Genomic DNA, 15393 nt, shown 5'->3' on the forward strand with positions numbered 1-15393 from the left:
TAATGCTTGCACTAGAATATAAAGATTTGAACGTTAAAAGCAACAGTCAAACGCTTCTGTTTTTATGAATATTCTTGGTTTTACATTTCCATTCTTTATAGTATCTTTGTTAAACGATCTCTAGATTAATATTAATCATTTCGTCATCCTTTATTAGTACATATAGTATACAGGGTGTTCAGAGAGGCTCAAACTTTTACGATGGCCCAGCGAGGTCAAGTAGGTATAAAAGGTCCATATAAATTTATGTTCGAAAACAGTTTATTAACACGTTATGACTATTCAGAGATTTTTGTCATTTATTATAATAGTTATAATAAATGGTCAAAAATTCTTCCTTCTGTAAGAATGTAGACTTCCATTCGTCGGAATAATGGCTGCCGAATTCTTTCGAATATTACTACTGTATTAGAATAAACAATAGCAAATGCGTTTTTATAATCTTTGTTAATAAAAACAGAGAAATTCAATATTCAGAAAGAATTGATTTCGATAAAAATTTACTGAAATAATGTTTACCAATTTTTATGTTAAATGGAAATTTAACAGAAAATTGATATAGATAATGGAAAATTTTTATTCTCGTGAAGCTATGGCGGTTACTACTTTTGCTCAATATTTGATTACATACTTTTTGTTCTATCACGTTCTTAATGCATCTTTTCCTGCACCGTCCTCGAAAGTTGTAAAAACAGGATATTGCACAGGTTGACCTTGACAAGATTTGAGCGATAATATTAAGGTTTTGTTTCCTTGTTAAATTTAAGGCAACTCTATATGCGTACGTGTACTTTCAATGTCACGGCTATAACCATGACATTGTTACAGTTTGCTGCTTACTTTCACGTTATACATGATAAATATGTAGTTCTGTATCTGTATCCAATTCAATTTTGTTGTTCACAGTATTTACAATTGACTTGTTCTGATTTACTGAATAGAGTGTAAAAAAGAGTGTACGTGATGGTATATTAAAAAACGATGGGAAACTTAAATAAAACACAAACTGCCTAATTTGCCTCGATTTTGCAATAATAATAATGACTTAGAAATAACATATCTACATGCTAAAGTAATAATTAGAGGACTCTGTAGTTTTACAGATCCAGAAAAACGGAAGTAAAGCAAAGTCTGAATACATTTTGCGTCATATCTCGTACGTATTTAACTTTTATAAAGCTCTAAAAATGGAGATATATGAAATAACTGGATTCTGAATTCTTTCTTTGTGTCATGTCTAAAGTGTATTTTACAGTTTGAATTTTAGCGGGAATTTAAAGTGGAACCAGGCATCGCCACAATAAATAACATAGTAGTGCCATCTACCGACACATTGGCATCATTAAGAGCGCCCTCAGTAAGCAAACTTTCGTACTATCTATTTAAAGTAACGTCAAGATGCTGCATCAACTGACAAACTTATTCAACAGCTGAGCTTAATGTTTCAAATAAAAGGTAATCCAGTTATATATTACATAAAGTCATATCTGTGTAGTCCAGACATTTTCACAACATTTACTCATCATCTCAAAATTGCATGATACATTGTAACTTCATACAAGCGAGTTCCAAATTCTGAAATTTATAGATTTATGTTTCATGATAAAACAAACAATTTCAGAAATATATTGTATGAATTATTCAGAGATTTTTGTGTTTTTATGGTACTCTTTTTTTATTCTAATTCGGAAAATACGTATTAAAAACGTATGTATATTTAGTCCCTAATGTCAACATAAACTCTTTCATTGTGGTCGAGTCATAAAACCTCGCGATTGTTAGCCTGTCTCCTCCCGCCACCTAGCTGTCTATATCGCTAGTTCCGAAATGAGACGAACGACGTCATTACATTAGTCATTCGTTCAGTGGCAGCCAGCGAGTTTGGACCAGTTTGGACGTTTTGGATAGTCTGTGAAAATGGTGTGTGACATTTACCTATCGATTAATTACTTTCAAACACTATTAGTGTTCTCTCCTATCTTCTATTACTGCTTCTATGCAATGTCAATAGATTTTTGGTTAGAAATTTCGTCAATAACTTCAAAGAGGTCTGACTGACTTTGGCGTCCCTTCTTTGCTCTGTGTCTCGATTTATTTCTTAGGTTTTGCATTAAATAATCATTTACTATGATATATTCCAAGGTTAATAATTTTCTTAAATATTTTTTAATATTTTTTTCGGTAGTTTTTTAATGTATTTGGTTTGAATTCGTCTTTATTTTCTGTTATAGATTTTTGGTTCGAAGTTAAAGCGAGAAATTGGCGCCAAAGCGAAACCGACGCCATGACAGTTACGAATCGATTCAAACGCATTTTCACGGAGAACTGTAAAAGCTGAACTTCTGGTGACAAAAAAGTGGTAATGTTTTCGTGTATTTATTTTTATTGTCTTTTACTATGTTTTTATTGAATCTCCATTGTTCGTACGTATTAATACGGGTTTTTATTATCGTTTACTGGCAAGATACGTTTAAAGTACATGTATACTTTTGTCGTTTCGAATAATTGATTTTTTACTTTAATTATACAAAATGGCGGTCATGAAATTTGAATGAAAAATCGCCATTATTAATATATTATCATGTTTCGATTACTCATTTCTTAACATTGTTTGCTCGAAGTTTTTAACTTACATGTATACATCATACACACGTATAGTTCATTTATTATATTTATGTGTGGACTGTACAATATATTTATATATACTAATATTTATGTATATAAAACCATATAGCCTTACTCTCATGTATGTAAATAATTTAATTCGTATATATATTATGAAATAGTTTCCATAATTTTTGTGTGTTTAAAAAACAGAATAGATAAGTAACTAATTTTCTATTTGCTTAAAGTCTACAAAGTTCTCTTTCAATCTATTTCGAGCTTTTTGAAAGAGCCCTCGACACCAAAAAGTTCGTTCGCGGATCTGCTTTTACCAATTCGCAAAGATTCATTCACTCGACACAATTTTTCTTCTTCAATAAACCATTCTCGTTTACTTTCAATTTCCTTTACTTGTTCTTCGTGGAGTTTCGATATTGGTCCAGCTTTTCCTCCGATTTCGTCTGGGAGAATATCCAGCGAAATGAATTCTTCTAACGTTTTTAACGACGAATGCAAATGTATCTGGAAATTAAAAGAAAATACAAAATTACATCCTTTAAACCTGTTTAATTAAGAAAATTGAAACTTTCGATCACTTCTATCTTTCTTTAGTTTCTGACTCGATTTTTTCCATATTTCAATGAAATTAATAACTTTCTTTAAATAGTTTTAAAAGAGACTCATACTTTTGGAATTCAGAAACCTGTAATTTTGCTTCTTGAATTTATAGTTTAAAAAATCTCAAGTTAAATACTTAAATTGTAGATTGTAATTTTTTACTTGTTATTTTCAAATACAATTCACGAAACATTACTTGTGGTGTTAACAAACAAATACTACTAATAATAGTAATATTAGTAATTAAACCTGGCGCCTAAGTACACTGTTGTACAATTTTTTTCACAAAGTTACAGCAGCTTAAACATCGACAATTTTTCGAACAAAAATTAGTCATTCGTTAGTTTTGCTGCAAAGTGTACGTATGTACCTAGTTACCGATGACGTAACTGCTCTGTTATTGAGGAAGTTGAATGTGAATGATACAGCAAACTGCGTGTAGATAATCTATGCACTAGAATGCAATTAAATTTAATAACATAAATGCTAAATAATTGTGGCTGTGGTACAAATCATTATAATATACTTCAATTTTACTGTAATAATTATGATATAGCAAAATGGTAAAACAGTTTTTCTTATTTTAATCTAATAATTTTCATACTGATCGACATGTAGGTATAACACTCAAACACCTAAAACAATTATTTATGCGCACGTTTTTTCTTTGATAATTAATTCCAAGGAGAATCGACTCGATTAATGACTTAAGAGAATTAATTAAAATGCATTAAAAAGTTGCTTCCCATAATGCATACATATTCTATAGTGACAAGGCAAAAAAACATACGTCACAAATTTGTATGCTCGAAAAATTGACGTTCGAGATTTTGAGTATCTGATCATGATCTAATCTCTATTATAGACTCATGTTTTTTTAAGAGAAAAATTCTTTTGATCCAATCTCGTTTTGCTAAAAATACAAATTTTCTTTTGAAGAGTTTAATTCAAATAAAAACTCAAATTTTATAAGAGTTCGATTCATGGAGCAGTAAATAGAAAAACATCAATTAACAAGGTATCGAAATATTTTGAAAAATTGACCATAGCTACTAATCAATGTTTGATTCATCAATGTTATATATCATTTATAGTAGTAAATTATCTCACCATGCTCCACAGTTCCTTTTTCATAAAAGGTTTCATCATGTTTAGTACCACGTCCATCACAGGCGGTGTGTTAATAAAATGCAATTCCTTCAACCGAACAGGTATAGCTTCTTGCACATACATGACCACCTTCTTTAGAGCCATAGGGCTTATTCTGCTCGCATGGCCCAGAGTTACTTCTGCGGCGTCAGAGATAAAAACGTACCCATCACAAGTGCCAGTTTTAAGGCCCACCATTTCGGAGACCATAAAGAAATACTTGCTAGCGTCTTCAAAAGAATAATGTGACGGATCTGGGTCTATTAACTTTCCGAAAAGCACCTTGTAGCCTTTTTTCGTTGGCTCTTTCAAACTTGTTGCGAATCTGCGTATCATTACAAGAAATTTACGGAGATTTCGAAAGATATATCATTTTTTAAATAAAATTTCCATTCTTTCGACGTTGTTATTCATTTTATAGCAATGTTTAGGATAAATAATGGGGATCCCTTCTTAGTAGTGTCATTATAACTTGATTTTAACTTGAAGACACGTTTTTAATTCATCTTCAAATTTATAAGATGAGTTTATGCAAATTGCAAAAGATGTACAAATTTCAGAAATTTAAAATTTTCTGGAATTTCAAACTTTGTGGAATTCCAAACTTTGTAGAATTCCCAGCGTTTTGGAATTCCAAACTTTGTGGAACTCCAACTTTTCTGAAATCCCAAACTTTGTAAAGTTGTAAATTCTCTAAAATTTCAAATTTTTCTGGAATTTAAAATTCTTCTAAAATTTCAAATTTTGAGAAATTCCTTACTCCTTAACTTACCAACTGTCGCCATAATTTCGTCGTAATCGTATATATTAAAAATACTCAAAATCACATCAAAATTAAGTCCCACATATTGTCAACGAACCAGTCATAACGTTAATAATCACCATAAATGATAACTTACACAACATTCATAGCTTGACGCACTTCCTTAGACCCCAGTGGGTCTCTATTAGAAAAGATCTCTGGGATATGTGATCTGATGGTGTAAAAGTTCTCCATAGTGTTTTTGGCCGCTTCGATACTGTAATAGTTGCTGTGGAGGAAGAGTATCAGTTCCAAGTCTGTGGGCTTTGGAAGATGTTGTTGCTTCTCGCACCATTCTCTCAGCAGCTCTATATCCGACATTTTTATTTGTGGATTCTTCTTTAGTTCCTCTTCCAAAGAGAAAGGAAAAGGCAATGGTAGCATCTTCGCAGCCATGGCTTTGTCACACTATCTGCAGACAGATTTAACTGATTGTGAGATCGGTAGATTATTGTTCGTGCGGTATCTCAGCGTTTTACAGTGTATGAAAGATACTTATATACTCTTCAGACGCGCTTACTTAGAGACAGTCACGTAATTCAGTTCCTCTGACTCACAGGAGAAGCTGATCCTTCTAGCGATCGGATTTGAGTCTCGACAGAGACTGACTGAAGGCGCGCTTCTAATTCATAATCATAAATTGGTGACCGTTAAGCGAGTGTGCGTGTTGCAAAGTTAGAATCCGTTCCACGCTCTCCTTGCAGCGTGAAGATTGTGTTCTGATTAGAGAATTAAGAGAGTATTACTACTTAAGCGTCGATTTCAGAGCATTTTTATTTGTGTGTCTTTAATCAAGTGAAATATAAATGTTTAGTGTGTAAATTAAACGTAGGAACGCGAAAAATTATAAGCTGATTGCTGTGAAATGATTAGTAAGTAAACTGGCTATTTATGCAAATTTAATTTTTCGTGTACAATAATAGAATAATACGTAGGAACTAGCAATAAGTAAAAAGTCATTTCAGCCTCTGAATAGTATTTTATATATTTTTGCATATTAAATTTCAGCAGTGTTTTAAGAAGATAACTACTAAGTAACTTTTACACCTCAATTACGCGCATTATGAAGAAAAAATTCACTGTAATAGAATCAATGTTCACTATTCTGTACCGAAGATGCATGATACTTTCTAATTTAATCATTTTCTGATCTGATTCCTGTGACCTTCTTTTTCTTCAATGCACTTAACATTTCTTATAAAGTTCCGGGAAGTTTTTTTGCTAAAAGTATAATGAGAAAGTTGCTTGTTTCAACGTCTTGTCTGATATATCGAAAATAATTTAGTAAATAAAAAGAAAAATATCTGAATAAAATTAGAATTACCATTTTAGGACTTCCCTTATTTCAAAGAAAAAAGTTAATCTAAGTACTTCTTTCTTGTATGAAACAAAAATCATCATGAGTAACAAACATAATTGTGAAATTATGGAATAATATTTAGACTATAGTAACATTTATCATTTACACATAGAAGAATATGCACAGTAATCTAATACACAGCTGTCCATTGAGCAGACATTTAAATTTCCCGCGCGTCCTAAAGCGCAAAAGTTAATTCTCCTTAAATTCGAGAAAATTTGATGGTGCTAGTGTAACCCCATTAAGTTCAGTCATATTTCGACGTATCGTCATATCATCGTATTTGTTTCGTTGAGGGTCACGGATATCAACATGTACACAAAAATCGACAGCAGGTGCAACGAAATTTTGAGAAACGTAATAAACGTCACGAATAGTTATACTTGATTTATTTATTTGTAACATAAACTTGTTTTCAGTATCAAAACCTCGAAAATATTCGATCATTGATAGTTTAATGTACTATGAATCGTTTGGATGATCCTCCGGGTCTCATGAAAGGCAGAAAACCATCTTTCATTGGAATGAACGGTATTTTTGCATCAATTTTTTTATTCCTATTTTGTGAGATTTTTCTGAAGTTTTATCATTTTTTCTATTTACAATTCTTTGAGATTTTTTTAATCTTCTGTCGTAGTCTTTAGCTTTTCCTCAATAAATATCACTATTATTTTGTTATTCCTATTAAATGTTGTCACTTGTTACTTTACTTAATCCATCTATTCAGACTATTACTACTTTCCAGGGGGTCCAGAAACAGACGACCAGCAGCGTTTGCGATTCCAGGTGGAATTAGAATTTGTCCAGTGTCTTGCTAATCCAAACTATTTAAACTGTATGTTATGAAATTTAAAATCACTAGACTGTGAACCTTTATGCATTTATGAGAAGTTTTAATAAGCAAGAAAATGTAGAATCCATAGTATCCAAAAATACCTGAAATATCAAAAATTAAATGTATTTTATATCTAGAGGATAAAAGATCTTCAAATAGGTTTCATTTCTTTAACTGCGTTTATGAAACAGAAATTTGCACAAAGATCCATGGTTTATAAATCACTAAATACTTTACAAATTATATTTACATCACTAATGACTGCATATTATAGTTTTAGCGCAACGTGGATATTTCAAAGATTCAACTTTCGTGAACTATCTGAAGTATTTATTGTATTGGAAGGAACCAGAATATGCAAAATATTTGAAATACCCTATGTGCTTGTATTTCCTTGATTTATTGCAATATGAACACTTTAGGAGAGAAGTAGTTAACTCTCAGTGTACAAAATTCATTGATGACCAACAGATTTTGCTGTGGCAGCATTATACCAGGCGCAGAACGAGACTTCTCCAAACTGCAGCTGAACAAACGCAGCATGCGAATCCTCAAAATAATGGTATTGTACAACCCAAAGTTCCTTGAATAATTTATTCAAAAAACTTATCCAATGCTTTCATAAAAATATGACTTCATGCTAATATGATATTAAGTATAAAAATGGTATCTCTATGCTATAGCTCATTAACTGAATTGTTTTATTAGTTATATTTCTTTGGCTGTGATAAGTCATGAATAAACTTCTCTATGTTCATTATATACCTTGATTATAATTGTTCTCCTTTTCCTTCTTATCTCTCAAAGTTGGTGTTTAACATTCAACATTTTTCTAGTATTGATAGAATAACAAGTTTTAAGAATATATACTATGGCTTAAAAGCAAAAGTGTGTGAATACAGTTTAAACGATTGAATCGTTTTATGCAAATTGAAATAAAGACTCCCATTGTAGAATCTGATTTCGGACGAGTGATGCTGAAACCTGAATAGCTGTTTGTATTTATGACAGTTAATGCCACACGGCAATGAAAAAAATCAAAGAAGAAATCGATAGAAGAAACGACTTTTATGGACTTAGTAAGTTTACCCACCGTATTTTAATGTGAAATGTACATAAAAGTAATAGTTTGAAAGGTATTTGATTTCTTTGTGCCTTATCTCTACACGGATCATTTTTTTTAATGTTAATTGACGAAGCGTTTGATATGTGTACAACGATAATGTATATGTTTTATACTGAATTTTACGATGCTGAATTTTTATACTCTTAATATTCAATAAAATAGTATGACAATTGATACCTATAAGGAACTTAATTTGTGTTACCTGTTAATATTTGAAAAAAATTTGAATTAAAATTTAAATTAAATATTTTTAACTATTTGAACTATTGTACAATCTTTAGTATTTCAAAAGCAGCTTTCATCAATTTAATGTATTTGTAATTATTTTAAAGAATTATGATAATCTAGGTCCAAGATAATGTTAGTATTTCCGTAATTTCTTAAACTAATTGTATATACATTTTTCTTATCAGCTTTTTATTAATATTATTACAATCTACAAAATAACACTATTATAAACTATTTATTTTTTAATAAGTGTTTTTATTTTCATAATGAAAAATTACTTCACTATGATTATTCTAACATATAATGAAGAATAAATATCGATTACAATAAATCGTTTTGATCCCTTAGTAAGTATATTTCTAACTATATAAAATAGTAAATTTTATAAATAAAAATTAAAAATCTATATTAATTTTGTTCCTAAAACAGTTTCAAAGAATCGTACTAATAATCATCGAAAACTGGAATAATTAATAATCACATCGATTCTAATTACTAATTTATTAATTGTATGTGTTAGTAAAAACGATGAAAAACGTTTTAAATTTCAATTTTCAACCTGCAACTGGTAACACTTAATTTTAAAAAAAAATTTTACAATATTTTATTGTATTTACACTAATGATTACTATCAATAAGAGTAGTCTTATGAAATCATGATTCATTTTTTGCAGACACTAATTCGTTATATGTATATATACATTATATTCTTAATTTATGAGGTCTTTAATCAATTATCTCCTCCCTTGTGTTTTCTTTTTCAGCTTAATATTGATTACTAATGATCATCAGTCAGAGAAGTTTAATTAATTCTTGATGATCATTGAACTAATGACTCGTCAACAGCACAGCCGTTGTAATTTTATTTCTTTTTATACATTTTTCACTCGGAATTTTTGTTTTCTGTAAAATTGACTAATATGCCGTTCCCAGCATCCACCCAATCCTCCGAAAATAGTTTCTCTCTCAGAATTTCCCTCTCACAGAGATCCTCATTCGTAAGTGTACTCTCAGTGATCAAATTATTTCTCTTTTCCCTTCTTTTTACAATTAGAAGTTCAGAGTCTTCAACAGTGTCAGGTAACACCTTGTTCATGGTCTCAGGCAAAATGAGAGCAAGTCCTCCAGACACCAAACAAAGCATTCCAATAATTATTACAGGAATGGTGACTGGAAAATACTTCCCCTGAAACAAGAATCATTTTCTGAGTTATACGAACCATATACTTACAGGATTCATGAAAATGTAAATATCTTTGGGTCCAACGTTCTCTAGCGTAGAAATAGTATAAGAGTATGCCTCACCGATAACAGGAAGTGTGGCGTACACAAACTACCGATTTTTGCAAAAATTGTACAGATACCCAGACAAGTTCCCCGACCAACTGTTGGGAATATCTCGATCGTGTATAAATAAGCTATGGAAATGGTACTTATCACTGTTACTCTACCAAACAGAAGCAGAATGGTCTTCGTCAGATCTAAAAAACATTATTACAGTTTAGCTAGTTTCTTATTTTGTGAATACTATTGTGTATTTCCAAACAATGAAAATCGATTATTTTAATTTGAATTATTTAAATTACGTACCACTTCCAAATGTAGGATTCGAAAGAACCATTGCAGCGACTGTTAATATGCAAATAAAGCCATTCAGTGATTGGTAGACAGACATCGGTATTCGCCTACCATATCTGGATAACACGAAATAGATAAAAACGTAGGCTGCAATTTCCAGAGCCCCTCCGAGGGCAAAGTTCACGTGTCTGTCTATAGGAAAATTTGGCACTAGTGTGAGGAAAACGTGGTAGGCTACGGAACAGGACAACCTTGAAGAAGACAAAATTTTGAGTACTTTTTGTTCTTTAAAATTCGAAATCACGTAATAGCTACAGAAAGATGAACACTGTTAGAGATTTTACCATTGACAAACCATCACTATTCCATATTTTCTCATTAATCTAGAAACAAACAGCTCTTTTAGCTCTTCTTTCAGTGACATGTGCGCGTTACTCGATTTTTCTTCGTCACTTTTCTTTTCTCCATTTTCTTTCGATGTCTCTTTTTGAGCAGAACTTAACTCCACATCGTTTTTCGAATGTCGATTTGTGAGTGGTTGCGATAGAGATTTTAATTTTCGATGATTTCTAGAACTTGATGGAGTGTTTAACTCTTCTGGTTCTCCATTTCGCTGAGGAACTTCCGGTTGGGTGACCTTGCTCTCTAGATTTTCCGAAACTGATCTCGGAGGTGTGTCTAGGAGGCGACAGAAAAAAATACTTTACTTCATATAGAGATTAAAACAGGAAAAAGAATATTTAAATAGAAATATAAATACAAATTCAAAAGTTTGAGAAATGCCAGTGATTCCTAGAAGAGTAAAAGTCTGCGAAAATTTTTGAAAAATTTCAGTTGCGTAATCTCGTAAATTTCAATTATATAAATATTCTTCCTACTTTTCTTACTTTGATTTTTTTGTTGTTCAACAGTATTGGCATCATTGATCAACAAGTTAGTAGCTTCTTCTTTAACTTCATCATTTTTTGATTTTTTTAAATCCACACAGGAAGTACGCGATTTCCTTTCTGGTTTAATCGGTGTAATATTTTCGGAAACAGTTTCCATTTCAGCTGGAGCTTCTTTGTGCAATCTTTTGCAGCAGGTATTATATTTTGTGATTCGTTCCACTGCCATTTCCGCCTCGGTTATTTTACCTTTCGCTAGCAACCATCTTGGGGACTCTGGTATAATCCTGATTTGAATTTGTAATGTAATTTTTTTAATTTGCAATTAAACACACTTTAATCATGAAAGTATTTAGATTTAATTCAATAAATTAATAAGAAACGGCTATACTAATACTCTGAATTTAATTAATTTAGGTCCTTTTTTGTAAATAATTACCAGATGTAAAGAACAGTTATTGCAGTGGGAACTGAAACAGCCAATTGCAGGATTCTCCAGTCGGGTATGATGTAACTGAGTGCAGCCAGGAGCACTAAACCTACAGCCCAAGCAATTTGCATAATTAACGCAACGTAAGTTCGAGCTTTTGCAGGGAACAACTCCAAAGAAAGAATATACGTCGAGTTCTGCAGACCCTGAGCGAAGACTCCTTGGAGGCTGCGGAGGGCCAGGAAGGCGGGATAATTCTAAAATTTGAATTCTGCGTGAGAAAAATTCTAAAATTTCAATCCTGTGCGAAAAGAACTATTGAAATTTGAATTTTATGTAAAAAAAATTGTGAAGAATTTGAATTCTATGTGAGGAGAAGAAAAAGAAATGGGAAATGAAGAATAAGAAGTGGAGGGTTATAGAGATGGACAAGAAAGGTTGAGAAACCCTGTCCTAGACCAGAATATCCCCTAATAAATTAAATCACTATTTAATCAGTGATTTTTTACCTGCACCGCGTACAACGCAACAGCCATCGTCCCCTGTGTGTACAAGCAAATCGCCTGAACAGGAAGCCTTCCTGTACGATCAGCCAGAAGTCCAGCGATCCAAGCGCCCATCGCAACCCCGATGTAATACACAGTGGGTCCAAGAAACGTCAAGTATCTTTTTTCACAAATTAATCCCCACTCTGTTACCACGCTGTTTTCCCCAAACTCTGTTGCGAATTGGTAATCGCCTAAACAGGGTTCCGAGTCACAGCTCCGTTTCGTTCCATTCTTCTCCTAAGACCAATTGTCTTTTTAGGCAAAAGCATAACAAAAGTGCGGAATTTCAAACTTGATTATGGTTTTATAAAAAATCTGAGAAATGATACATTATCAGAAGAAAAAAATCTACTAAAAACGTGAAATTTTTAACTTAATTTTGGAGTTTAGTAGAAATGTTTTCTTTCGTTATGCTACTGTGCAGTTGAAATTAAAGGAAAGATGAAACTTTAACGAAAGGTAGAATGCATTTTGCGCAAATTCCTTTTTAAGCCTCAGAGGACTCACCTGGCAGTGATACTCTGGCGTGTAATTATGAAAGAAAGGTAACGCGTGGCTCATTGCGACAATTACATAATTAACACCCAGTAGGAGGACGATGACCACTTGGAAGCATCCGATTTTCACTTCCTCGGCCTGCATCTCTTCACTTTCTCTGCAGAACTGCAACGTGACCACTAACACCAAAAGAGGATACGAAATGTGGAAGAAAAATCCATGGGGAGACGCGGCACAACTGGAAAACTCTCAGCCCGCAGGAGCACTCGTTCACTCTTTTTCAGCTCTGAAGAAATCTTCGAAGGGGACCAAAAACGCGTGTTCGGCGCATTCCGCTCCGGAGCGTCGTGAAAAATCGTCGCGACGCCCACGCAGAGTGTCATCCGCGAGGGTAAAACGTGCACTAACGAAGAGAGTCCCCTCTCTCCTCCGCCCTATCCTCGCGAGAGGATAGCACGAAACAGGAACCGATTCCTAGCGGTGCTGAATCGGAGGAGGACAGAAAGCTATTGTTTTACGCCTGGCGACACGTATCCCATTAACGCACCCACGTCACGGGAAAACGATCTTCTGTCAATAATAATCGATTCTTAAATTGACGTAACGCAATCTTACGTGTCTGCAGGAAAGATTCGCCAGCCGAGCTTCCTGGTGAATCTGAACCAATGAGGGGTCGGAAGAGAAAGAGATTAAGGCTTGAATCAACCCACGAGATTCGCGGGGAATAAATTTCTCAATGATCGTAGGACTTGTTCAGATTGGTCAAGTTACTTGAATTTAAGCATTGAATGTGTAATTGAAGGCAATGAAAAATTGAAAGGACCTCAACTTTACTGAAAGTTTGAAAGGATATATTAAGACAAGTGAGTAGCAGATTCACATTGATTGATCAAGTTCTCTAAAAATGATTTGAATTCAAGTTCTTAAAAATTACTTGAGTTCAAATAATTTGACTAATTTGAACAAGCTTCTATTTGAATGTTGCCAAACTTTATTTGATATGAATTCATTAGTAGCCCCACAGTTTTTTTGTAACAAGGCAAAATCAAGTCATTAATTAATGAAGTATAAAAAATGAGATCTTCACACTGTATTGACCCATCGTGAGCTCATGGCGAGTAAATTCTGTGTCACGTAGCATTCTAAGAGATCAAAACAAGAGTTTGAAATTCGTGTGTGTGTCACTCGAGCACGTGCTGAAAAGTTTACTGTGTCGTAACAACTGTTCAAACTTAAATAATAGCCTGACAGGGTCTATGAACTCTCTGAACGCGCGTTTACTTCGTTCTATGTGTCTCCATTTGCAATGAAAAGTCCTATTGATGAGTATTGATCGTTTCGTTTTACTGAATCGCGGCTTCATTGATGAGAACTACTATTGATTCTTACTACCAATAATTTTGAGCTGAGATCGAGAGACTTCTCATGTAAAGGTCTTAATATCAAATATTATTAGATTTTGTGGGACAAGATGGAATTATTTTTTTTATAGTATTTTAAAAATGTAAAAATTACTCTCCAATTGCGATTTGAGGATAAAAGCGCATGGTACGCAAGATTTAGCCCTCGTCACGTACTTTGAGCATCTAGTATTAACTTACATGACAGTGAATGATTTCAATAAAAAATCAAAAGATCATATAAAAGAAAGTTACTGAAAAAAGACTAAAAGAGAACCACAGATTTAAAAACACTGAGTCTAAAAAGAAATTGTACTTTCATTGTAAAAGATTGCAAATTTTAGCAAAAAATTACCAGCCATCAGTGTATTAAGCAAATAAGTATGCAGTCATTATCATACTTGTATTATTGAATATCATAAAAATTGTCTGCATGAAAAGTAATCCAATGACGTCTTGCCAAACCATACTTAGGGCATGGTTATCTTGATGGAGGGGTACAATCGTCTAGCGACAGTGTTTCCTTCGTTTCTGGAACTGTTTCTGTATGCAAAGAACGTCACATCCGGTCCCCAGCGCATCCTGCCTTTCATTAGAGGTTCCTCATGCTAGCTCGAAGGAAACCCTCGGTTGTCCTTCGACATCGCCACGAATCGAGCTATGTCATTAACATTGTCGTTCACGATTCCCGATCGTTTCACGGTCATTGTCGGAATGCTACATGGCTTTCATTTCCATTCAATCGTTTGAGGACGATCTTTAACCATCGCAGGTGATCGTCCCTCTTTCGAACGAAGAAAATATACTGTTTGATCGGAGAGTCAGATAACGATTTCACATTTAGGTTTCAGAAATATTAGAAATAATAATACTTCTGAAGTTCTGCAAATTTGAACTTTATTTTCAATAATATAAGACACTTTATTTAGGACAATTCATAAAATATAACACTCCACTAAGTTTTCAAGCATTTGTTCATAATTTACGAATAGGTAAATTAATATTTAAATTAAATTAGTAAAATTCTACAGAATAATGTAGGATTTTACAAGAACTAAATATGGCGGCAAGTAGTAAGGAAATCTTCTTTGGTGGTAGCAGGACGTGAGTGCTTAAAAAAAATTAAAAACATACTGGAACCTATACCATTAAAGGTACAATTAACATTTAATATGATAAATATTAAAGACAAGAAAAAGACAAAAATTGAGAAGGATCAAGGATCATTTTTCACATGCACCCCTCAGTTTCACCAGAATTGAATCAATCAGAAATATGAATACGATAGAAACAGGATTTCAAAAGAACTAAATATGGCAGCGTGTTCCCA

At 32.9% G+C, this 15393-nt stretch overlaps 3 protein-coding genes across 6 annotated transcripts; 1 reads left to right on the top strand and 2 right to left on the bottom strand.

Moving 5' to 3' along the window:
- The first annotated feature begins 1904 nt into the window (after window positions 1-1904).
- On the top strand, window positions 1905-8654 carry Med31 (mediator complex subunit 31). 4 transcript variants are annotated; one of them, XM_076386683.1, is made up of 6 exons: window positions 1905-1920; window positions 2232-2359; window positions 6953-7064; window positions 7279-7368; window positions 7643-7930; window positions 8323-8654. In XM_076386683.1, exons 3-6 carry the CDS (start codon window positions 6998-7000, stop codon window positions 8358-8360), a joined length of 483 nt encoding a protein of 160 aa, XP_076242798.1. In that variant the 5' UTR covers window positions 1905-1920; window positions 2232-2359; window positions 6953-6997; the 3' UTR covers window positions 8361-8654. The 4 variants fall into 4 exon arrangements, with proteins under 4 accessions (XP_076242798.1, XP_076242796.1, XP_076242799.1 ...); XM_076386681.1 differs by lacking the exons at window positions 1905-1920; window positions 2232-2359 and adding an exon at window positions 6714-6890 and having other exon boundaries at window positions 8323-8653; XM_076386684.1 differs by lacking the exons at window positions 1905-1920; window positions 2232-2359; window positions 8323-8654 and adding exons at window positions 6714-6890; window positions 8205-8233.
- LOC143184448 (alpha-tocopherol transfer protein-like) lies at window positions 2648-5830 on the bottom strand. Its single transcript, XM_076386680.1, has 4 exons — window positions 5694-5830; window positions 5271-5585; window positions 4333-4696; window positions 2648-3126 (listed from the first exon to the last, which is right to left on the bottom strand). The coding sequence occupies exons 2-4, from the start codon at window positions 5567-5569 to the stop codon at window positions 2869-2871; spliced, it is 921 nt and encodes a 306-aa protein (XP_076242795.1). The 5' UTR covers window positions 5570-5585; window positions 5694-5830; the 3' UTR covers window positions 2648-2868.
- Window positions 8655-9307: 653 nt separating the features above from the next.
- Window positions 9308-12889, bottom strand: LOC143184712 (organic anion transporter 3). The gene is made up of 8 exons (XM_076387143.1): window positions 12597-12889; window positions 12127-12383; window positions 11627-11874; window positions 11188-11474; window positions 10645-10978; window positions 10313-10551; window positions 10028-10203; window positions 9308-9908 (listed from the first exon to the last, which is right to left on the bottom strand). Exons 1-8 carry the CDS (start codon window positions 12805-12807, stop codon window positions 9606-9608), a joined length of 2055 nt encoding a protein of 684 aa, XP_076243258.1. The 5' UTR covers window positions 12808-12889; the 3' UTR covers window positions 9308-9605.
- Between the last annotated feature and the right edge of the window lie 2504 nt (window positions 12890-15393).

Source organism: Calliopsis andreniformis, chromosome 10 (assembly GCF_051401765.1).
Source record: "Calliopsis andreniformis isolate RMS-2024a chromosome 10, iyCalAndr_principal, whole genome shotgun sequence".
Classification (NCBI taxonomy): domain Eukaryota; kingdom Metazoa; phylum Arthropoda; class Insecta; order Hymenoptera; family Andrenidae; genus Calliopsis; species Calliopsis andreniformis.

Coding starts and splice junctions, on each gene's coding strand:
- LOC143184448 (XM_076386680.1), bottom strand. CDS start 5,569: ATGGCTGCGAAGATGCTACCATTGCCTTTTCCTTTCTCTTTGGAAGAG. Junction 4,697..5,270: donor CGTCAAGCTATGAATGTTGT/GTAAGTTATCAT, acceptor AATGATACGCAG/ATTCGCAACAAGTTTGAAAG. Junction 3,127..4,332: donor AAAAGGAACTGTGGAGCATG/GTGAGATAATTT, acceptor TTTAATTTCCAG/ATACATTTGCATTCGTCGTT.
- Med31 (XM_076386683.1), top strand. CDS start 6,998: ATGAATCGTTTGGATGATCCTCCGGGTCTCATGAAAGGCAGAAAACCA. Junction 7,065..7,278: donor ATCTTTCATTGGAATGAACG/GTATTTTTGCAT, acceptor ACTACTTTCCAG/GGGGTCCAGAAACAGACGAC. Junction 7,931..8,322: donor TGCGAATCCTCAAAATAATG/GTATTGTACAAC, acceptor CTCCCATTGTAG/AATCTGATTTCGGACGAGTG.
- LOC143184712 (XM_076387143.1), bottom strand. CDS start 12,807: ATGCAGGCCGAGGAAGTGAAAATCGGATGCTTCCAAGTGGTCATCGTC. Junction 12,384..12,596: donor AAAGTTTCATCTTTCCTTTA/ATTTCAACTGCA, acceptor ATGGAACGAAAC/GGAGCTGTGACTCGGAACCC. Junction 11,475..11,626: donor ATAACTGTTCTTTACATCTG/GTAATTATTTAC, acceptor AATTCAAATCAG/GATTATACCAGAGTCCCCAA.